This window comes from Ambystoma mexicanum, chromosome 2p (assembly GCF_040938575.1).
Source record: "Ambystoma mexicanum isolate Mex_15411 chromosome 2p, UKY_AmexF1_1, whole genome shotgun sequence".
Classification (NCBI taxonomy): domain Eukaryota; kingdom Metazoa; phylum Chordata; class Amphibia; order Caudata; family Ambystomatidae; genus Ambystoma; species Ambystoma mexicanum.
Genome location: NC_090923.1, coordinates 107910708 through 107935274, shown reverse-complemented (window position 1 = coordinate 107935274; position 24567 = coordinate 107910708). Strand labels below are relative to the sequence as shown.

General features: G+C 48.3%; 1 protein-coding gene across 1 annotated transcript in view; it reads right to left on the bottom strand.

The window, feature by feature from the left end:
* Positions 1-470: 470 nt before the first annotated feature.
* RPN1 (ribophorin I) overlaps positions 471-24567 on the bottom strand; it is a 112522-nt gene continuing 88425 nt past the window's right edge. Inside the window, exons 9-10 of the mRNA XM_069643350.1 lie at positions 3579-3824; positions 471-1179 (exon numbers count right to left, since the gene is read on the bottom strand). Coding sequence (XP_069499451.1) covers positions 997-1179; positions 3579-3824 — 429 coding nt within the window. The 3' untranslated portion in view covers positions 471-996. The remainder of the gene's footprint in view (positions 1180-3578; positions 3825-24567) is intronic.

Sequence of the window (24567 nt, the reverse complement as noted above, 5' to 3'; positions counted from 1 at the left end):
ACTGCATTTCCCCCAGGTGACTCAGTCAAGTGGAAGTAAACATATGTTGCTGGATCCAAGTAATAAGTTAGTCCACGCCATGAAAACCCAGACTGAACCAAGAACATCAATTGTTTGGGGCACCTGGCAGAATGTGTTCCACTGGAATACTTAACTGGAGGCACCAAACCTACCTCAAGAGCTCTACTTTCACACAAACTGGCACTAGATAATCTGACCCAAGCTAGCTAGTGTGTGGAATTGGGTGTTGAAACGCATGGGAGAAACAAGCCTTCGTGCATGTGGAAAAAGGGTGGTGTGTATCGCTATTTACAAAGTAGGTCATTATTGCAATATCGTGTTCGTGCACATCTCCAAGCTGACAATGAGGTAAATTCAAACCTGCAAATCTTTAAAGAGGTATACTGCTGGAACAAAAGTGCTTTTCATTTTCTTTTCGCCCTAACATTGGAGTAAGCAAACAAAACAAATACAATTTCCCAAAAGCCTCTTTATTCAAACTCATATGCGGGAAAAGAAAAAAAAAAAAGTTACAATGGACTTTCATTTCATACAAATAGTGGAAAAACTGTTTCTTAAACCTTCACTCCAATGACAATGGAAAGAGAAAACGTCATTCTATTTTTTAGAAACAATGTACTTTAAAAAAAGAGGTTTATTTTGATTCGGATTAGTGTTTGGCATATTTCGTCACTCGAGCCTTTTGCTCATTAGTAAAGCAATTCTGTAACTATCAAGTATGCTTTACATGTATTGACTTTCAATCTGCCATGAAACTTCGTTTTTATCTCGAAGATTCTCGCACTTCAAATAAAAATCAAATGTTTTAGGTCTTGCCTGATAAGCATCCCACCACATATCCCTTTCAGAAAGGTGGACTTTTCACAATGAAAAAAAAACGAGAAAAATAGATTTCAGAACATTTTTTGGGCTGAGTGTGTATTCAAATGTGCACACTCTAATCTCATTCGCTTTCGTATTTGAACAGTGCAGAAATTACAAAGCATCGAGAATGTTGTCTATTTTGGTGACTAGCTCCTGGCGTTTGTTCGAATGCACCTTCTCGTTTTCTATGTAGGAGTCCTTCTTAAGCTTGCCAGCAACCAGACGTTCAGCCTCCATGGAGGATTTCAAAACAATTTCCTTCACATGTCCATCAAGTTTCTGAATCTCACCCACCTATGAGAATGAAGGGAAAAACATGCTTTTACTTCTAAAAAATGTGCCTTTTTATGAAGCAGAGCAAATCTCCGATTATCAAAAGGTGGTTTCTAGAAGAAAGGGGCCCATATGTGAATATGTAGATGCAACAGAAAATGTTTTTTTGGCTTACGCCATTACAGTAAATAACAGTACAAAATATGTGAATGCGTCAAGGATTGGTTTAAGACGAAGGCAAAGGTCTGTTTTCTAAATTAAAGTTGCATTTTTATAAGGGCATGGGCATATTGCTGCTCTTCTCTAGACCTCACTTCCATGCTGAGCAATTATAGATTCAGCATCCAACCAACCAGTTCTAACAAATCACGACAGAATCCCTCACTCGTGAACCCACTGGAAGAGTACAGGTCACGTTTTTATGAGCCACTTATGCCTGGTCACGGGACCTCAGCACAATTCCCCCACGTTTTGAATTGATTTACTAGTTTTCGTGGGATTACAAAAAAATAGTAACTACATCTCAGAAGCTATTCCCCCTTCACACAAACCCAGAATACTGGTATGTGGTGCTCTTACTGGTTTCCAGAGTACTTCAATTCTTTCCATATGTTAGAGGATATAACTAAATGAAAGCTTTTCCCAAGATGTGTCATTGATACATTACTCGGCAACCAATAACTAGATTAAAGAGGAAACAATTAATCGTAGGCATGACAGATTAATCATCCCCCTTTTGATAACTAATATCACCTCCTAGCACACAATTGTAATCGTTACTACATTTTGAAATTCCAATTAATTGTGAAGTTTAAGAACCTATGACAAATTCAAAGCCAGAGAGGGGTGGGGGGGCGGGGTGGGGTTGTTCTTAGTGACAGTTAGGCAGTCATATATTTTTCAGCGTAACAGCTAATTGGAGCTAAGCATCCGACACTGGGCCTTAACCAATACCCAATATACACGGACTGTCCTTGTCATCACTGGCTGGGAACTGTGCCTGGGGCATGGTGTTCGGCTATTCCATGGCACAGTGGATGTACAAGGTCTGCATAAATCTGGCTCGAAGTTTCAACCCTAAACTTCGACAATGGGAAATATTTTTGAGACCCCCTAAAACTTCACATATCTAAGTTTTACACTAGGTTTTATGCAGTTCTAACGATAAGGGCCAAAGTTGAATTAGGAAGTTCATTTTTTTGGACCCGTTAACTTTGCCCAACGGAAAGAATTTAACAATACTTTTCAAAACTAGGTGTGATTGTTCCATTTGGGAAGTTTCAAACTACTCAGTCTATTAAAAGTTCCCAGAAATTCCCTTTTGTGTTTGGTCCGATTTAATTTGAACTTTGACGTGGTCAAATGCCCTTAACATCCTCCCCCCCACCCCAACCCCACCTTTAACTGTGCGAGGTGCACATACACATTTCACACTCTTAAGGGGTATATTCCACACCTGTAGTGCATGCCCTTTCCCCTCTCCAAGATAAGGACAAGCTGTAATCTGACACAGGTTTGCCGTCTCAAGATGGCTGCCAGATGTTCACAGCACTGCGTTCTAATTTGATTTGACGTTTGTGAACACAACTGTCAATGTAGCTCTTGGAGGCCCACATCCGTTTTTCTTCAATCTAAATATTTTCTTTTTGGATCTGAATGGCTTTTTACCAAACCAAGTTTAAGTGTGGCAGATGCAAACTTCTCATCTATGTTTGATATAAATGAGCAATCATTCCCTATGGGAAATGTGAGTGATATTTTTGAGAGCCCTCCAACATACACAAGTCCCGTAAATGGCACTCCAAGAAGTGCTACAAAAAATGTACACAGTGGACAGAACATAAAACAGTAAAAAAAAAAAAATTTAAAAAAACGTTTTTTTTTTTAAAACTAAGACTGTCTGCTAGTCCTACCAGCCCCTAGGGAACACAATCTATCAAAAAAAGAATGGAAACACTTAAACCCAACTTTAGGACACTAAAGGAAAGAATCAACTAGTGAACATAGTACAATTCGCCAGTTTGGTCCTGGACCCAATTCACTGCCTTACTATTGTACCCTGCTACTACCTAGTACAGAACTTGATTTGCACTATAGAAAGCCCAAGACAATTCTTTTCAGAATTCCTTTGTTGGAAGGCTACCCAAAACGGAGGCATATCCGACAACAAATAATATGTTTCTGTTAAGATATTATTTTTTAGGATTCTTAGGGTAGGTTTATCCAGCATAGGATATTCTGTCAAAATATTGCCCTCTATCAGGGTCGATAATTTTATTAATGTTGTAAATTTACAGATTAAGCAAGGCTGGTGAATCTATGCCCAAGAATCAAGTAATATTCGAACTAACCTTAAAAACACAAGTGTGAAATCCATGATCCACAATACATATACAGACACACAAACATACACCTCTTACCTTATCACACATGTCCGATCCCTCCGCTTTAAGCTTTGACTGGAGAGAGGCAATCTCATTCGTAAGAGCTTTATGCTCAGTTTCCAGTGTTTTTTTACCACTATTTAGCATGGAAATGTCCCTGGACTGTTTGTATTTATTGACGGCTTCATCAAAGTGCCGGTACAGTCCAAGCCTTTTATTTACCAAGGTCAAAATTTGCTCTGTAATGCAGGCGACCTTCATCCTGGCTTCGGCAGCTGGATCCTGCACGAGAGAGAAATACAATATTCAAACATATGCAAATCAATGTATCTGCAAATGAAGCATGAATTGTTTCCACAGTAAACACTGATCTGTTCAGTCACAACAGGTTTAATAGTACAGAGAATTCAAGGATGAAGAGGGATACCAAGCCTATGAAATATAAAGTAAAGGCAATGGGCAGAATACAAACTTGGCGGTCGAGATTGACGAAATAGTGGTGGCCCATGCATAATTCGCACTGGGATTATTCACAGGCGCCATGGTCTTGCATAGGATGCATCCCATCAGTAAACCGTAAAGGGGAATGTGCTGCAAGACATAATACTTTGTTCCAACAAGTGCAGATGCCCCTGCAGTTCCCCCATGTGTGATGGAGCAAAGGCTTACATTGAGGCCTGCAGGCACTAGGTGCAGCAGAGCAGCATTTGCCCATAAGTGGTCAAACGGATCAGAATGCTTAGAAACTGGCATTGATGTAGCTCCAAATCTGAGCTTTCAAAGTCTCCTAGCAGACAAATTGTTTTTAGGTAAGATGGCAATGATAAATCTTCCTGACTGTATCAACCCCAAAACTTTTTGCTTTACTGGTGGATTATTTCTCCTTATACCTCCGAGTAAGAACCTTTTTTACACACTCGCAGAATCTAACACTTTTTATGTGCGTCATTTTTAAAACTCCATAGTGTCTATTAAAAGTTATCCTCTTCTTCTTGTTGCCTATTGTTGCTGGGTTGCCCTAGGGGCTCCCCTTTTAACTTTCTCTGACTAACCTTGTGAGAACTAGAGTTCCCAAGGATAGAAAGGATCTTTGAATCCCTTTTACGTGTTGTTCGGTGGGACCAGCAGTCCCCAATTTATGGGGAGTGCTGGGGAGATACTGAGTATCCCCTTTCTCATTGGCAGGTGATGTCTGCCTTAATGCCAGTAAGACCGCGATTCTCCTCATCGGAACTCCTGCTCCCTCCTTTCCTGTCACTCTCTGGCCGGCCTCTCTTGGCCCTCTCCCTGCTCGCACTTGTGAGGCTAAAAACCTTAGGGTCATCTTCGACTCCACACTCCTTCTCTGCTCATATCTCTGACGTCTCTAAGAAGTCACACTACCAACTGCACCTCCTCAGATGTATTCTTCCTTTCCTCACCTTCCCCCAGAAGCTCACCGTCTCCAGAGCTCTGGTTCTCTCTAGGCTGGACTGCTGCAACAGCCTCTTTCTAAATCTGCCTGCTTCTACTCTCTGCCCTCTGTAACTCATCCATAACAGGACTGCGAGACTTGTCCTTGGCCTCAAGCTCAGGGATCGTTCTCTCCAGCACTGAAATCTCTGCATTGGCTCCCAGTGGCTGCAAGGATGAAGTTCAAAACTCTGCACTGTCCACAAGCCCTTCTGGGGCCTGGGGCCTCACTACCTTCAACTCTCTTCCTAAATATCTTCCATCTCGAGCTCTTCGCTCATCCGCCGCCAACTCCCTCAAGGTCAATCACTTCTCCAAGCAACGAGTTGGTGGTAGATCTTTCTTCGGCTGGGGCTTCCCTCTGGAACAGCTGCCCTGCCTCCCTGAAACTTAAGGAGAACCATCTCTGGTTCCGGAAGCACCTCAAAACCTTCCTCTTTGCTTCAGCTTTCTCTCCTCCTCTCCCCTGCTGAACTCCTGGCTGAAACTGCACTGGTCACCTGGCTACCCACTGATCTCATACCCAGGTGCCCCCGCCCCGCCAGTTGCACCCTTGTACTGCCTCCCTGGCATCCCCCGGACTGTTCTTCTGTATCGCTACAGCCCTGTATCAGCACGCTTCACCTGATGTCTACACTTACGCTTGCACTTGCAATCAGTGGCCGCACTTTTACTTAATGCTTTATTATTCTATTTATTTTTACTGTTGTTCCCATGTACTGCACCGCTCCCCTCCCCCCACCCCCCGCTCTTGCGCAATCTCATCATCTCCTGCCCTAGTAAGATTGTTGTCTCCTCTTCCCCTTGGTCCCCCTCCCTTGCCTCGTCGCGCCTTCAAACACTTGTGTATAGGTGTGTTATAAATGCCATATCATACATCATTTTAAATGTAACATTTATGTTACAAGGACAAAATTACCTTTAATAGCTGGTGGCAGTGAACCTTTTTATTAATTGGGTGCACCTTTGCGCAGGCTGTTTGCACAGCCCCGTTAAAGGCACCCAGGGGTGCTCATTTTACCATAATGTCCCCCACCCCATCTTCTTTTTTCACCATTTTAGTGTTCCTTGTCCTTTTTTTGTTCCTTCCCCTGACCTCTAGGGCGGGAAATTCCTTTGTGTGATTTTTATCTTCGGTGGGTGTCCTGTGGACTCCCCGCTGCTAGGCAAGAATTAAGCCTGTGGGAGACTACACAACCCTTGTCCTCCTGGTATAAGGGAACCCACCTTTCGGTACAGTACTGTACTACACAAGTTGGTAGTGTGACTGAGCAGCCAGGCTTATCCAAAGAGGGGTACATGTGAGCTGTAGAGCTCTAGCAATGAAATCCACAAATACAAGTAGCCAAGTAAGACTTCCACTCAAGTGTGTTGTTCTAGATGATGATTTATTTAACAGTAGTTTTTAAATAAGCATTCTTTAAAAAGAAAAAGAGCAGGCAATGGTGGATCAAATATACTTTAAAATACTTTTCCATAATGAAAACCAAGATAGTAGATACTATTTAGAGATGCTTCTTACACACTTCCTACACGCGGAGGTGACTACACCAACTAGGACAGTAATGGCATTTATATATCACTAGTACACTTTGTAGATTCTGAGGATGGTAGAAAGGAAAGGTTAAGGGAGGAAAAAAGGTTAAACAGGTTCTCAGAGCATGTGAGCACTTTAAATATTCCAATGAAGTCTAGCTAAAAATGTTTCCCAGCAATAATAGTTAAAAACCAAGTAATCACCTCTGAGGGACAGTAAGTCTCAAAGTTAAATGGACTAGAAGAGTCTGCAGGAAGCCACGACAGCCAAGGTCAAGTGGAGCACAGTCTGTGGAGCTGAGGCACTTCTTAGATAGCAAATTCTTGCACAAAGTTAGAGTTTGTTGAAAAAAATCACTGTAGGCTCACAAGCTGTTACACTTGTGAAGGGTAGAGCTGAAATCAACTCTAGCAAAGTAGCTACTACAAGTCTCAACTGAGAAGTCAGAACAGTACCTTTGGTTAGAAGAGTGGTCCTGCTGGTTTCGAACTGGTTGCAGCTCATGGGTTCCTGGGCCTCAATCGTAGGGACAAGAGGACGTCTGGAGGACTCTTGTGGCAGCGATTCTGAGGTCGGCGGCAGCAACAGGCTCTTTTCGGATCAGCAGCACTTCGCAGTTTCATCGCTCGGTAAACAGAACCACAGCGGATGTTGGATACTGGTTAGGCTCCTTTCACTCCTTGAGTCCTGCACTCTGGTGAGGAGACTAGTTCTGATCGTCCTGCTTCTGGAGGGTCCTGGGGAAGCTCCAGATCACAGACGTTGCACTAGACTATGGATTTTTCGACCCCTGGCACTCCGTTCCTGGAGCAGCAAATAAGTACAGCCAATCGGGGAAGATGTTCCAGTGATGTTCGTCTCGGGGTTAGTTGGTCTCACTAACCCAAGGGAAGAAGTCGTCCCTTCCGGAGCTTCTCTTTGATTAGAAGAAAAAAAAAAATTAAAAAAAAGTTCACAGCAGCAGGGTTTCACCGGGCAGTTCAAAGGTCCATGAGGATGCAGCAAGCTTTGTTCACTGTTTCTTCGTCAGGTTGTTCTTCCCAGTGGTCGACTCGGTCTTCAGTCCCAAAAACCTTGCCTTTTAAACAGGTTTCTCCCATTCATGCACAGCCTAGCGGTCACTGAAACAGCAAGGACAGCCAACCAGCCAATTAGGACTAGGTGCATTCATGCATTCCTAGCGACAAAGGACAGGGGATTTTGGGGAACCTCCCTCGCTTCCTTTACTGCCAGACACACTGGAGCCAGGGACGGGTTTCAGCACTGAAGCCCGCCAAAGGCAAAACTAACAAAAGGGTTAAACCTTGTTTGGCGCGCAAAACAAAACCCAAGAAAGACCTCACAAGCAAAAAATTGTACAAAAAAAAAAAAAAAAAGGCCAGGGCCATTTTGACAGCCTTACTGCAGCTGAGGCTTCTGCCTGCGGTAAAAACGCACAATGGTAGGAAAATAAACCACTGCCACCAGGCATTAAATGTAGTGAGGGTAACATACAAAAATGTTACATGAGCAAGTAGGAAAAGGGGCTACTAAGTAACGCCCCAGTACTTCCACATGAGATGGAAGTACTGGACATACATAGGAAAAACAGGTAAGTAAAGTCAGCTTCACTTTGCTGCTCTTGGGAACAGTAGTTTACCCAAGAGAAAGTACTGAAACCTTATAAGAAATCCAAAGGACTTTGCTGTGACACTTCACTGAAGGTGCTGTGCGTCACAATACAAAAAGGTAAATGCCTATGGATTTTGTAAGACTCCAAAAACAAAGGAAACATAATCCAAATCAGGTCAAAACACGAGAGAGAGTGAGAAAAAGGTCTCACTCACTAGAGGGTAATAATGAAAGAGTCCTGAAGTCCAACAAATGAGCTTGGGGTCTCTAAGGTAGAAGGGAATTTGCACAGAAATGAGAATTCTCCCTAACAAGGGTGTATGACATGCATTACTTAGCATAAAAGCATTTCTGATGGTTGTATCTGCTTAGATTCACATGCTGTGCATAATCCGCCATCCAGTGGTAACAGCAGAGTATTGCATCTCGTCTTTCGAGAATCGAAAGGAGACGTCGACATGGGCGTGCCTTTAACACTATCCCGACGTGACGTGTAGTGTACCCAAAATCCCTCACGTGTCGAGGTCCCTCCGATTGTATTTTTTCTATCACGAGGGAGCCTTATGACTATCGTGAGTACAGAAAAGAGAGAAAGTAGTAAGATGTCTATGTTCCTTCCATCCGAGCGGGGAGGAAGGTTACGCGCATGTAAATCTAAGCAGATACAACCATCAGAAATGCTTTTACAGTAAGTAATGCATGTCTTCTGATGTTTGTCAATCTGCTTAGAATCACATGCTGTGCATAGACTAGAGAGCAGTACCCGGATTTGGAGGTGGGTTGTGAGAAGGAACAGTAGTGAAAAAATGTCTTAGTACTGCTTGTCCCACCTGAGAATCAGACCTAGAATGAGTGTCTAGGCAATAGTGTTTTGTAAAGGTGTGTACAGAACTCCAGGTTGCGGCTTTGCAAATGTACTCTAGGGGAACATCTGCAATGAATGCTATGGATGGCCCAGTGCCTCGAGTGGAATGTGCTCTAGGCTTGAAGGTCAGTCCTCTCTTAGCAAGATAGTAGCAGAGTGTAATGCAATTGACAATCCATCTAGAAATAGTGGATTTGGAGACTGCATTTCCTTTTCCTGTGGTCACAGACACGAAAAACTGGTTAGTGTTCCTTAGTGGACGAGTTCTTTCCATATAGAACATGACAGCTCTGCGTACATCCAGTGTGTGCAGGGTTCTTTCCCCCAGGCTTGAGGGATTTTGAAAGAACGTTGGTAGCTCTATTGACTGGTTCACATGGAACTTTGAAATGAATTTAGGCGCAAATCTAGGATGAGTGCGCAAAACCACCTTGTCTGTGTGAACGGTTACAAAAGGATCTAGAATAGAGAGTGCCTGCAGTTCACTTACTCTTCTAATGGAGATGATTGCTATTAAAAATGTAGTCTTGAGGGTGAGGTTCTTAAGACTTGCTTTGTGCATGGGCTCGAAAGGAACTCCCATTAGCCTAGTTAACACCACATTTAGGTCCCATCCGGGAGCCGGGTTGGAAATAGGAGGGTGAATTCTTTTTAACCCTTCCATGAAGGCCTTTAATCACTGGTATCTTCCACCATGACACCCTTATGTTGTGATGTTGTATATGCTGAAAGTGCCGCTAGGTGCACCTTTATTGAGTTGAAGACGAGGCCTGAATCAAGTGAGTTAGGTATAGGACAATGTGAGTGGGAGAGCAGTCGATTGGGTTGATGCTCCGAGTTACACCAGATGACAAACCGTTTCCATTTTCTAGAATAGCAATGTCTAGTGTTAGGTTTCCTTGCCTCCCTGAGGATGTCCATACATCTTTGAGGGAGCTGCAGGTGTCCAAATTCTATAACCTCAGGAGCCAGGCTGCTAAGTTCAGTATCTACGGCCATGGATTAAGCGTCTCCCCTTTGTCTTGCGACAATATGTTGTCCAAGCAAGGTAGTTTGACTGGATGAGATAGAGACATCTCCATCAGATGATCGAACCATGGTTGCCAGGCCGATATGGGGGCCACCAATATCATCGAGACTGGTTCCTGGTGCATCTTGTGCACGATCTTGTTGAGAAGGGGATTCGAGGGGGAGGGAGAGGGCGAGCGTAGAAACATTTCCCTGACCATGTTATCCAGAGTCCATTCCCCTTGGATCGGTTCTGGGGTTACCTGGAGGCGTAATCTTGGCATTGGGCGTTTTCCAGGGTTGCGAACACATTGGTCTCTGGAAAACCCCTTGTGCGAAAACATTGGCGACGATGTCTGTGTAATTGCCATTCGTACTCGCTGTGCAACAGAAAGTCTCTGCGGAGTACGTCTGCCAGTAGATTGAGTTTCCCTGTAACATGTTCTGATAACAGGAACATGTTGCGTTTGAGAGCCCACTTCCAAATGTTCTGAGACAGTTTGGACAGCCCTGGAGAATGAGTGCCTCCCTGTTTGTTCAGATAGTACATGGCTATGGTGCCGTCTGTGAGGATTAGGATAGTCTTTACCTGTAGTTGTGTTTCAAACGCTTTCCGTGCTTTAAACACTGCCAGCAGTTCCAGCAGGTTTATGTGGTTGGATACTGTCTGGCGACCAAACTCTGCTTGCTGTCTGCTGGAGCAGGTGGGTGTCACGACCCTCGCCCAAAACCCCCTGTGGCAAACCTATTGGCCAGGTGGAATCAGGACTCGGGCCTCTAGAGCCTGACATCCTCTTCAAAAGCCCTCATGGGGCCAGTCCTGGCTCCTATGGGGCCAGTCCTGGCGCCTATGGCGCCAGGCTCATACATCATGAAAAACAATGTGCTTGGGAACTACTTTATTGTATTGTCAGCCAACATGGAGGCATCCACATAGCTTGGTTCCTAAGAACCAAGCTATGCGGTCTAGTGTTTTGGGTGTGGCAGCCTAGGGACTACTTTACCTGGACTATTTTATTGGGGCTATTTAAACCACAGCCGAGCAAGACAACACGCTTTGCGTTACTTTGCAGCTTGCAACGTGACGCTCACCGTGTCCAGCTATTCCCTCGAACCTCGGAGAAGCAGAACCTGCAAGGAGACAAAAGGAACATCATCAGCAGCAGCATCATCATCATCATCTTACCTGCAGTCTTCATATTTAAACACTCGCAGTTACTGAGAACAGCTTCCTCGAATCTGCACGCCTCCCGGACAGAACGACCTGAAAGAGGAAGATGGAGGCAACATTGAAGAAAGCAGTAGAGACCTTTACAAATTACGAACTGCTCAAAAGGCTTACCTGGCTGGTCGCCTCTCGGCTGGCACCACTCCGGAAATTCCACTCACGCTGAAGAGCACCGCGACGTACAAGGAAGGAAAACACAGGTTAGCAAAGACAAGACTTTGCAGCGCTGCGCATAGTGCTTACTTGCTGCATCATAGCGCTCTTACTGCGCCATCATTTACCAGAGGGGCTAAACCAAGCCAGTTCACCGCGCTGAAGCTCCACATACCTAAGGGAGAAAAAAAAGAGACATTTTAGACAAAGAAAGGCATGCAGGATAGCAACAAAACGAAAGAACAGCAATAAGACCTACCTGAACAATATCAAACGGGCCGGCGTCAGTGAAGCAACTGGACCGCACTCGCCCATGAAAGACAACGCGCCCCTGCAAAGAAGGCAGGACGGAGAGCACGCCTAATTCTACCACAAAGTGAGGAGAGGGCGCCAGAGGGACTGAAATCATACGGGGGTGGAGGGAGGATACTTACCCCAGTCGGTCAGTCTTGAACACAGTCCTCCTGTATTTTCAGACAGAACCTTCCCCGCAGACCACATCAGGGCAAAGCTGAGAAGCATACCAGCGAGTAACCCGGCTGGGTGGCGTCCCTGTTGATACCAGGTGAGCGCAACAGTGGTCTCCCCACCCTGTAAGGGAGGCAACCGTAGTTAAGAGTGGCTTCCACTGCGGGGGTGGTGAAGGATTTCCCTTTCAAGAGGTTTTCCCTCGACCACCACCGCAGCGAGAGAACTAGGGCCGGCGAGACCACTACTAAATCGTTCCACTGTCCGTTGGCCTGATACCACTGGTTGCTTAGCCACTCGCATTGGGCGCAGGCGCACGTGAGGAACTAAGTAGATACATGACGCCATCATTCCTAGCAAACGCATAGCCTTGCGTACTGTTACCTCTCGACTGGCTACATAGGGAGGGATTTGAAATAACATGTTTTGAACCCTCTTGTTGGAGGGGAAGACAAGGCCGTCCTTTGTTCGAATTAGAGCCCTTAGGAATTGTTTGACTTGACTGGGATCTAAGCTGGATTTTTTCTCGTTGATGGAGAATCCCAGGCTGAATAAAAGATCCATCGTCTTTTGGGTATTTGACAGACACGTTACGTAAGCGTCCCCTGTTATGAGCCAGTCGTGGAGGTAAGGATAAACTGGAATGGATTGCCTGCACAGGTGTGCTGCCGCTACTGCTAGTACCTTTGTAAACACCCTTGGTGCAGATGCTAGGTCGAAGGGTAGTACCTTGAACTGATAATGTTGGTTTTCTATCATAAACCGGAGGTGCTTTATGTGCGCTGGGAACACCGAAATATGAAAGTATGTGTCTTTCATATCCAGAGTTGCCATGTAATCCCCCTGTGAGAGCAGAGGAATGACTTCCTGCAGGGTGACCATGCACATTTTTTGTTTTACAAACTTGTTCGCTGGGCGCAGATTTAGAACAGGACATGGTTAGATCCTTTTTGGGTACAAGGAAGTACAATGAATAAATACCCTCCTTTACCTGTGATAGAGGTACAATGGCTCCTTTTTGTTCCAGTATCTCGACTTCTTGAAGTATGCGAAGATGTTCTGGTGTTAGTCTTAGTTGACGTGGAGGTTTGTATTTTGGGGATTGGTTGAACTCTACATAGTACCCGTGGGCTATGGTTTTTAGCTCCCACTGGTCTGTGGTTATTCCCGCTCATGCATTCGAGAATTAGGTTTGCCGGCCCCCGACCGGAGAGGCATGGGAGGGGACGCGAATCTTCGAGTCATTTGGAGCCTGAGTCAGTAGAACCTCTGGGGTCGTGTTCCTGCCTCTTCCCTTACCACGCCCACTGTCCCCTTTGGGGATATGGGGCATTGTAAGTATTGGTCCCTTGTGGAGAGTTCCAGTTGTTTCCTGAAGGGTATTGTTGATGAGTGGAGCGTTGACCATGAAAAAACCTTCAGTTTCCAAATCCTCGCCTTGTGGAAGGTCTGAGTAATTTGGTCCAAACTCTTTAGGGTTTCATGTTCTTTTTTTTGCGGTCTCTAAGGCCTCATCGACCGCCTTTCCAAACAAGTTGGATTCCTCCACAGGTTTGTTTATATGCTTGCGCTTCAGGTTTAAACCCTGAATTTCTAAGCCACGCGTGTCTTAAGGAGAATGCCCTGAGCGATGGCTCGGCTGACTGTCTCGACAGAGTCCAAAGTGTTCTTTAAAATGCTTTGGTTCGGACATGGCCTGGAGCGCCTGCGATGAGGCAGCTCCACTATATTGGTCCATGGCGATAACTACAATCCTACGGTTCCTGCTACGCCCGCCGCCTCTACTTAGGGTATAATGCGGCAGATCTGCTCCCGCACCAACTGCTCCAGCCCGAGAGCCTAACGCCCTCAGGTTCACTGAAAATGCGGCAGGGGGGCGGGGGGGTAAGACGTTCCTCCAGTGTTTCTCGCCGCGATCCAAGATGGTGTCCACGACTTCGGACCCTCACCTCAGCAGCCCGCTGGCCTTGCCTCATCAACCCTGGTCCGGTATGGAAATGCAGACCCCCCCCTCTGGTGTGCACTAACTGCGGGCTATCCGGAGCTTCGTCGGACCCCGGACCATCGAGCGGGCCCTGCACCATCAGCGCCCTCCCAGCTGGACCTGGTGACCTGGAGCGCTCCGTTCCCTTCCTCGCTTGGGCCTCCTAGCCCGAGGGATCCTGTGGCGGCAGTTGCTCCCGCCCCCTCCCGAGTGGCTCCGGCTGAAGCCTGGGCTCCGACGGGGCCCACCAACGGGGCTCCTGTGCCCTCCCTCTGGCGGGGCCAGCTTTCCCCTGACCGCTGGGCGCTCTCCTGGAGGCGGGGCTCCCGGCCACCTTTTACTACGTGGCCTTGCTCCCTATGAGGGGAGACACGTACCGCACAGGTGGGCCCCTGCTGCCCCTCATTGTGTGGGGCGGGCTCCTTCGGCTCCAGGCCGGAGCTTCCTGAAGTCCTACCTCCCCCTTCTCCCTCCGGCGCAGGGCCTCCCTGCTCTCTGCAGCTCCCTACTGCGGCCTGACCTGCCACCGGCCTCCTCCTGCGGGTGGGGAGGCCTGCTGTTGGGGGCCGACGGGCCTCGCCGGGGTCTGCTGGAGCGGCCCCCCCGCTTGCTGAGGCTCGCCGCCCCCCACCACTCAGAGTCACTGAGACCCCGATCCTCCGGCTGTGGCCCCTCCGGCGGTGGAGGTAGCACCTCCCGCAGCCTCCTGGGCGCCCCTGCCCACCTTCATTCCTCCCCAGTTGGGGGGGGGGGCGCCTTAATCGCCCTGATTTCCTGCTGCGGAGAGTGAACTGTGAGTCGGTAGCCACCCTACCCCCGCGTGATTTCTCCACTACGGCAATACCATTACCCCTTAAAGGCGTGGAAGCACCGCCTGTCCACGCAACCTCCTGGGACTCTTGTAGCTATTGGCAGCTATTGCAGCACGCCAACACTGTGCCAACTGCGCAGATGTCATCTTCTAACCCTGAAGCCATGACCAAAGCATTGAAGCCCTCTAAATCTGCCTGACATATCCACTATGCTGTTGGCCCCGGAAAAGGGAAAGAAAACGGATCCCCCTAAACTTACACCCCAAAAGGCCACCGATGACAAAGGAACGCTCGCAACCAAGGAAGATCTCCAAGCCTTCATCACAGATATTAAATCTGAATTTAGAGCCTGCATGACGCAACTTACTACTAAACTAGAGCAAACAGAGCAACGGGCCAGCAGTATCGAGCACAGGATGGAGGCGGCCGAGAAATTGGCTGTGGATCACTAACTCACTGATGGAGATGCAACGCACCATCCAGACACTGATGGATAGATCCGAAATCCTTGAATTCAAGCAGGAAGACATGGAAAAAAAATAATTTTAAAAAGAATCGCTTCCGGGGCAACAACCTATGCATCCGAGGGGTGCCCTCATCATTATCTGACAAGGAACTGCCCGAATACATAAGCAACTTCTTTCAGTCTCTGCTGCCAAATCTGGACGAGACTCGGCTCCTACTTGACCGCACCCACAGGATGCGCCCCCTTCGGGGATCCGACGCAGACCCGCCTCCAGATGTGATCACAAGAGTCCACTTTTATACCACCAAGGAGGCCATTTCAGCATTAGGCTGCTCAAAGGACGGAATCTCCTTCCAGGATCTCTCCCCTCTAACCCTCTAGAAGCGCAGAATGCTCCGTCCACCCTCGCTCTTCATCCGAGACCAGCAGATTCGATATCGGTGGCTGTTTCCCACAGCACTACAATTCTCGTACAAGGGTTCCCCCCCGTACCATCAGCCACCTTGATGACGCAGCATCAATCCTGCGCCCGGATTCCCCCGCGGGCACAGAGCCGCCCTCCTCGAGCCCAACAAGCCTTGCTCCAGACGCAGTTTCCCCAAACCGAAACGGGCCCCCTGGTCAAGAGTGCAGAGAAACTGCAAACCCAAATGACAACTGAGGACACTCCCAAGGAACACAGAGTGGGAACCATCTAAACTCCTGCAAGCTTGGAGCGGACCCCCTGCGGTCCATACCCTCCTCCAGGGTGGATGTCACCATATTACCCCCTGGAGAGAACCTCAACCATGTTGGCTATGTTGCCTGTTGACAGCCTTGGTGGCTGGGGGAGGCACCGATAGTTTCAAATCGGTCCCCCCGGCCACAGTTTGGACCTCCCGTTGGAGGCCGATGTCGGAAGTTCAGACCTCCTGTTGGAGATAATTTCTAAAACCTTCAGCCACAAGAGAACCCAATACAGCTGATCCCTCGCAGCTATGGCTGACTTAACTGTCCCCCAACCCCCCCCCGACAGCAAACGACCTTGGAGAGCCAGCCCCCGCATCTCAAACCTCAAACTAAAGTTTACTACCCTGAAAGTCAGGCGCTTAAATTACCCCCCCCCCCCCACTCCCTCTGCTCTCCAGAGGAAATCCATCTTACAAAGGCTGCAAAGCGACGGGACCTCAATCGCTTTTCAGCAAGAAACCTCTAATTCCGGTGGACTTTTCTCGTCTGCGAAGCAGGCTCTTTCCTCTACAATTTTTGACATCCAATGGAACCAAGAAGGAAGGTACCGCCATTCTGTTTGCAAAAGGCATGAAGCCCCAGATCCTCAACCTGCTGCGATGCCAAGAGGGTCGTTTTGTGGCAGACAAATACATCATCCTTGGCCAACTTTACACACTCATCTCAGCCTACGCCCCGAATGAGCATCAGGAGGGGTTCTATCAAGATCTAGAGGATTCCCTCCTTCCGTTCATTGAGGGACAAGTCGTACTTGGAGGAGACTTTAACGGGGTCCCAGACCCCCTCAGAGATAGATCCCACCCTCCAACAGCCAGGGATCTGAAGCTGGCAACAGCCCTGCTCCATTTGCTTTGCATGCTGAACATTGTCGACACCTGGAGGGTGCTATCCCCGGAAGAGAAAGACTTTACCTTCTACTCGTACGTGCACCGTACCTTCTCTAGAATCGACCTGGTGCAGACCTCCCCCGAGATTCTGTCCTTCACAGACGATGTTACGATTGGCCCCAGGATCCCTTCGGACCATGCTCCAGTCTTGCTCACCCTGCGGGCCCATGACCCGGATTCTCCTCCTCACCGTCAGTGGAGCCTATATGACCCTATTTTGGGAGAAATGGCAGTAAGACGCGATCGCCAGAACAATAAAAATCTTTTTCATGGAAAACCGCGACGATGACACCTCCCCAGCCAACACCTGGGATGCCATGAAAGCTGTGCTTAGAGGGGAACTGATCGCCCCAAGGCGCCTTATTCCATCAACAGAAGCAGGCGACCCGCGCTGCTTTGGAAACCGAAGTCTGTAAAGCCGAAGCCATCCATAAACGAAAAGGCTGGTCCCCGAAATCCTAAAAGGTCTTGCAGATGGCAAGGAAGAGGCTTGAGGCGCACTACGCCAACGCCACAGCGAAATTGCTTACTAGAACCAAACAATGGTATGTTCATAACAACAAGGCTAACAAGCTGCCATCTTAGATCTCTGCGACCCACGGGGGAGGGTCCATTACGCGGATCACAAGAAACTACGCCTGGCGGTCGCCCGCCAGTGGGAAATAATGACAGCTGTCCCGAGGGACCCGGACAAGCAGAGCTCCTACATCCAAGAGGCGGCTCTCCCGCTCCTGACCCCGGAGGCAAGAGAACGACTTGGAACGCCCATTACAAATGAAGAAGTGGAGGAGGCCATAAAAAGCTTGAAGCTTAGGGCTCCAGGCACAGACGGATTTACCACCCGATTCTATAAACTCTTCCGCCCCCAATTAGTGGCCCCCCTGACCCGCCTCTTCAACTCGTTTGCGGCCACTGGAATGGAAATTCGCAAAAACCCTCAGATCAGCAGCCCGAGGATCGGCACCACCCAACACAAGATTGCCCTCTACGCGGACGACGTATTGCTTACCATCACAAACATCAAAGCCTCCATGAGGACGGCCCTGACTGCAATGGGGAGGTGGTGGGATTCGCCATCAATTTCCAGAAATCAACGGCCCTCGGAGTGGGCCTGAGCCCAGGCGAGAAGGGATCCCTAAAGAAGCAAAGTCTGTTCCAATGGATCACCAGCTCACCCAAAAGTTTATCAGGCTAACTTTCCCCCACTCTTCGAGGAATTGGAGAAGGACCTTACCCGTTGGCAGATGCAGGAAATCTCTTTATTGGCCCGCATAACTTCACGCAAAATTAACCTTCTCTCCCGCTTCCTCTATTCCTGCGCCTCCCTCCCTACCTTGATCCCTCTTCACCCCCTACAAAGGCTCCAAAGGAAAATGATCGACTTCATCTGAAGGGCAAGAAAGCGCGGATCCCTCGGAGAACGATGGTGGCCAGCACGAGACTGGGAGGACTGGGGGTGCCGGACCCCCCTAAATACCAATAGCAGCACAGCTGGCCCATTTTCAAGCATGGGAATTGCCACAGATCGCCCAAAGTGGGTAGAGATCGAACAATCCCGCCTCCCCCTCTGTTTCCTCCAGTTTATTCCCACTACCCTACGCCGGAGCTGGCCGGGTGTGTTGACTGCCACGAAACAATCGATAAAGACATGGGAGTGGGCCCGCAGACGTGGAGGCATCCCAGGAGACCTGAGCGCACTCTCCCCAATCTTCCTCAACACAGCCTTCTTCCCGGGCGCCCACCCATCAACGCAGGAGGCCTTGCAAAGCTGGGGCAGCTTTTCGCAGGGGACACCCCCCTCACCTTTGAACACTGTAAAACGACTTTTCAGCTAGCGGAAATTGACAGATTCACCTATGCCCAACTAAGGCACTGGTGCTCCCACCCCCACACTCGAGCGTCTGCAATACGAACCCTTACCCCACTAGAGCTTACAGTGAATGACTTGCCTGCCCGGGGAAAGATTTCGGCCCTCTATAAACTACTGCAAGAAGACCCCCTCCACGCTAAGCCCTCCTACATGTCCCAATGTGAGGCGGACCTGGGTCATGCTATAGAGGACCACACTTGGGTGAACATCTGGACCAGAACGCGCACTGCATCCCGCCGTATCACTAACCGGGAATGCGCCGACAAATTGCTCCTGCGCTGGTACTACCCCCCCCAACCCCCTGCGCCTCCATCACTTCCAGCAGGCCCTGGACCCCCACTGTTGGCGCCTCTGCAGCCACCCAGGATCCTACTTCCACATGTGGTGGACCTGCCCCAAGGTAAGAGCTCTGGACCTGAGGCCTTGCCACCATAAAAGACATCACCCAGGGGGCAATTCTGCTAACCCCCGAGCAGATCTTCTTGGGGATCCCGCTCCCGGACTCTTACCCGAGAACAGGGAGGAGGGCAATGTTTATATCCCAATTTTTCTTGTTCCGCACCTGGAAGTCCGTGAAGGGAACCCTGATGACCCTGTGGTGGATTAAACTATGGGATATTCGGATAGCTGAAAAGGTCACGGCAGTCAAAGCAGGACTGCTTCACTGATATCGATACCTGGACACCAGTCCTAGACTATGATCAGAACTACCCAGCCCTGACCTATAAGCCACGCTTGAACGAGAGAGCCCTCCACTCTATGGGCGACCCCCCCCCCCGCTTCTGGTCAGGCCGAATGAGGGCCGAGAACAATGCCCACGTGGAAACACAGAGGGTAGGAGGATGGGATATTATGTCGTACAAGCTCTGTGAGGATATAAGTAATGTTACTCTGTGTTCTGTGCGCTGATTTATAAATAAACCCATTTTTTAAAAAATGCTTTGGTTCAGAGACTGTGGTAAGTAGGCGAGTCTGTAGAGGTTGTGGAGCCTCTTGTAGGCCTTCTTGTATTAAAGCCCACCGCGCATCTGCGTAACTGGCCAATAGAGTGGTGTTATTGGCGATACCCGTGGTGTACGCTGCCGTTGTGGTAACCCCATTACCCAGGGAATAAAGCCTTTTCCATCCCCCTGACAAAGGACCCCTGCTTTTTTTCTTGTGGTAGTGACTACCAAAGAATCTGGGGTGGAATGACCTCATATATAGAGGGTCTGATGGAGAAGGACGGAAGAGTTTTTCAATTCTTGGGTTTACACCTCTCGTAAGAGCCGGTGTAGACAAAGATGAAATTGAGGAGAGGGATGGCTTAGCTGGTTGGCAGCTTCCGCGAGTATATCCTCAACAAAGTCTGCTTCTTCAGTGGCAATTTTAAAGTGATCAGCTGCTTTACGTAACATTACATTAAAGGTTAGTTGATAATCAATAGGAGAGGGATTTCTCGTAGGGGTGTTCCGAGGAGAGTCCAAAGCCAAAATGTCGGGGTCTTGTGGCTCTGGGGACTGCCATGGTTGAGGGTCACCCACATCTGGGTCCTCCCCCCAGCCTTCAATAGGTTCATCTTCAATGGGCTTATGTTCCTCCTCGTTATAGAAAGGATTCTCCCGTACCCCAACTGGTAGAATGTCTTCTTCAGTAAGGTCATAATTATATATGTCCTCTTCTAAAGAGGGGTCAAAAAGTTTTGGGAATTCAGATCTAGGGTTGGCAGGGCTTTCCTCCCTTTGCCTTCTTGGTGTAGGTTGTTCTGCATGTAAAACAAACTTGTCCAGCCTTTTCCATGCAGCCCTCAAACTTTCCCCTAGTCCAGACTGACGACGTGGAACGGTCTGGGGGTGGAACGGTGTCTCTCTCATAGTCTTCCGGCGAAAAAGTGTCCCTAGCACTCTCTTCCGTCGAAAAATGTAGAGATCTGTGCCTTAACGTCGAAGAAAGTCCTCCCTCTCCTTCAGAGACGTCCTTTGGCGGGACCGATGAAGGTGAGGTATCCCCGTGGCCTTCTCTCGACTTCTGAACGCTATCCTTCAATCTCAGCAGATATTTGGGTCTTTCAGAGAGTCCCAAGCAGTTTTTGGGAATCGGCAGCCACAATTCTTGCCAGGCTGACCTCGACGTCCTCACCAGTTGGGAGGCACGTAGGTACATCTGAAGATTGTAAGGGAGTCTGTTTTGGCGGAATCGGGGCGTTGCCCCCATCGGCTACCTTTTCCAGCAGTGCCGTAACTTTCGGCGGTGGTAAGGCCTTGTCTTCAGTCCTCTGTCATCACTGTACGCTTTCCTGTGATGTGCGTCGACGGAACTATGTGTTTTTGGGGTAGCGCCCTTTGTCTTGGATTGCCCAGTCGCTAGGCGCGCATGCGGCTGCGGGGAGGGCTGCCAATCTCAGCGATCGGCGGGTATCACCAGAATTACTGGTGCACCCGTTGGCGCCAAAGTCTTTTTCGACGTAGTAGAAGTAAGGCTAGGGGTTGTGTGCTTAGTGTCATGCACGTGTGTCTTTGTCGCCGTGGTGTGACTTCCCCCTAGCAGAGCTTACGCCGTGCTTATCGGGGCCAGGGACAGATGATGGGGAATGCAAGCGTTCCGTCGAAAGATCAACAACCTCCAGTTTGGAGCCCTGATAGTCACTCTCGCCGTCGTCACATTCGGTGGTAGCGGTATTGGGTGAAGTACCCGGCCTTGGCCATACCATAGGCCGCCCATCCTTTTACTCTACGCTCCTTCAAAGTCTTACAGGCTGCACACCCTTCCTCTTTATGATCGAGCAGCAAGCACCGGTTACACTGTCTGTGCTTATCCTTCCATAGGAATTTGCTCTTACAAATAGGGCGAAATCTAAATGGAGTCCTCTCCATAGCTGAGGTTACACAGAGTGACTAAGACCAACTGGGAAAGAGGGAAGAAAGGGAAAGGCATTTTCAGTTTCAAATGAAATTGTCAACCTGACCCCCACTCTCCCTACTGTATAGGCCGGCGGAAGGCCCAGCCACGTGGTTGGCAACGCCAACAGGATCACCTTCTGTCGAATCTCGCAGGTCTTCGGCAGAAACTGCAACGAATCTGAGGGAACAAATCTGAGGGACCTCGACGCGCGAGGGATCTTGGGTACACTACACGTCACGTAGGGATAGTGTTACAGGCACGCCCATGTCAACGACCCCTTTCGATTTTCGAAAGACAAGATGCAACTCTGCGGTTAACACTGGATGTCGGACTATGCACAGCATGTGATTCTAAGCAGATTGACAAACATCAGAAATCCTTTTATCAGCACCATATTACAAATCTTTTCCATTTGTTGAAGTAGCAGGGCCTGGTGTTAGGTTTGCGCCTCCTTTAGGATTTACATACACCTTTATGACTTCAGGAGCCAAACTGCAAAGTTCTTAGACTGAGGATGTGGGTGGAATGTTGTCTCCCCATGCTGGGATAGCATGTTGTAGGGACACGGGGGCTCGATTGGTACGCACATTTGCACATATATGGAAACCAAGGTTGGCTCACCCACATAGGAGCAAACAGGATTAGAGTCGCTTGTCCCTGGTGCATCTTGTGCATGATCCTGCTCAAGAGCAGTGTTGGTGGAAAAGCGGAAGCAAATTTCCCTGACACCAACAGAGCGTTCCCTTTGATTTGGGTTGAGGAAACCTGGATGCGAAGTCTGGGTATTGTGCGTTTAGACTTGTGGCAAACAAGTCTAAAAAAGGATAACCCCAGAGTGAGAAAACATTGTCTAGAATTCCTCTGTTGAGTTGCCACTCGTGTTTCTCTGGCAGAGGATCTCTGCTTAGCGAGTCTGCTAGGGAACTGAGTTCCGCTGAAACGTGTTGAAATACTAGGAACATGTTCAGATTGAGTGCCCACTTCCAAATGTTCTGGGATAGCCTGCACAGACCTGGAGAGTGTGTGCCTCCCTGTTTGTTTATGTAGAACATGGCAGTGGTGCAGTCTGTAAAGACTTGCACTGTTTAGCCTGTTAGATGGAGTTGGAAAGCTTGCAGGGCTTTGAGCACCGCCAGTAGTTCTAGGAGGTTGATGTGGTCTTGGACTGTGGTATGTGTCCACAGGCAACATGCTGTGTGGTTCAAAAAGTGAGCTCCCCATCCAGAGAGTGAGGCATCTGTTGTAACTATCGCTTGTACTGGAGGATTGTAAAAGTGTTTTCATTTTAACAAAGTCTCCTTTGACACCAGCGAAGTGCTTGTACTAGTGTTAGCGAAACAATCACTAGATCGTCCCACTGACCGCTTCCCTGAGACCACTGTTACACTAACCACTCCTGCATTGGACGCATGCGCAGTTGCACTTGTGGAACCAGATATATGCATGAAGCTATCCTCCCTAGCAGGCGCATTGCTTTGTATACAGATATTTGGCGATCGGCCAGATAATTAGGTATTTGCAGCAGTATGTTATGATAGCTCCTAGGAACAGTTTGGTTTGACTTGGAACAAGGCTTTATTTTTTATAGTCAGACCCTCCAGGATATTGCAGCATGAAATGGGAAATATTGCGGCACAAACCTTTATTTATTGCAGCATGTTTGCAGGACATTTTGTATTAACTGGAGGGTGTAAGATTGCCACGTTGCAGGAAAGAGTCAGATCAAGGCTACAAGAGAGCCAGGGTGTCGTCATAATGTATCTTTTTTTTATTGAGTCCCAGATGTCTCTGGCTTGGCAGAACAGTTTTTATTTTGGCTACATTTTTGGTTTAATGTGCATGCCTATTTAATAGTGTTAACTAAATTGATCATTATCAGTTGTAATGCTGAAAATATTCCTGTTCTATGTTCTCCAAGGCCCCAAACACCCACACACCTATCACACCAACACACATCGCACATCTCACCAACTCCCCCATCACAACTTGCATTCCTGAAACTCTCCCTCGGTCATACAAATGCTTATGTGCTATATCACATGGTCAACTCACAATTTGCACTCCGCAGCCCCTGCCACACTCCAAATCATACTCGCACCTTACCCTGTACAATTCCTCCCGCAATATACAGTCCTTCAATCTTTTGTGATGCTTCTGCATCTTGCATCCTTTCTCCCATTCTATCGCACTCTTCCCTCATCCTCTTTCCCAATGTGCAGCTCACTGCTGCTTTCCAGCTAACCGCTTCCTCTCTGCTTGCTGGCTCACTGCTCCCCCTGACCACACGCTCCCTCTACTTTCTGTACCTCTGCTCGCTCTCAGATTTCAGGCCCACCGCATCACTGCTGCCCCTGCTCTCTAGTGCAGTGCTTCCTCCTCTGACCCACTGCTCTCCCTCTACTTTTTTGCCCATCACGTCACATCTCACCCATCACTCTCTTTTCCTTCTCATAGTGTGACCATTTTTTTAAAATGTAGATTTTTACCCAGATCCTCAAATAATTGGGCATTTAAAAATAGAGCCAAGGATATGCTATTTTTAGATCACCTATTTTTGGAAATGAGCAGGTCACCTTATTCTCAAAAGGTGACCTGCGCATTTCCACAGGGCTGATCTGTAGTGCAAATTGTGCGCTGGCCTGCTGCCTTGAATAGGGTTCTGGGTTGTTTGACCGAAGTGCTATTATTTGCGGCGCAATTGACCGCAGTCAATTTCGCCGCAAATTGATTTGCAATTCAGCCAAGCAACGCAAAATATACCTTTTACCACCACCTCCCCTACTTAACTGCTTCATCGCTGCCGCTTCCCGGGCAACCCTGCAGTGTCAGATCCATCCCTCTAATGCAGGTCAGATCCAACGCTGCAGGGTCCCCTTTTTAGGTTTTTTTTCTTCAGTCCCCCACCTCCAATTTTGAGGAAGCTGGGGAAACCCCTGTAACTCTCAAGTCCAGAAATACTGAACATGGGAAGCGGGTGACACCCCGCTCCACGTGTTCAGTATTCATAAAAAAAAAAATAATAATAATTGCATTTGCTCAAGGAGGTGAAAAAGGCCATCTGAATAGGCGTGCATA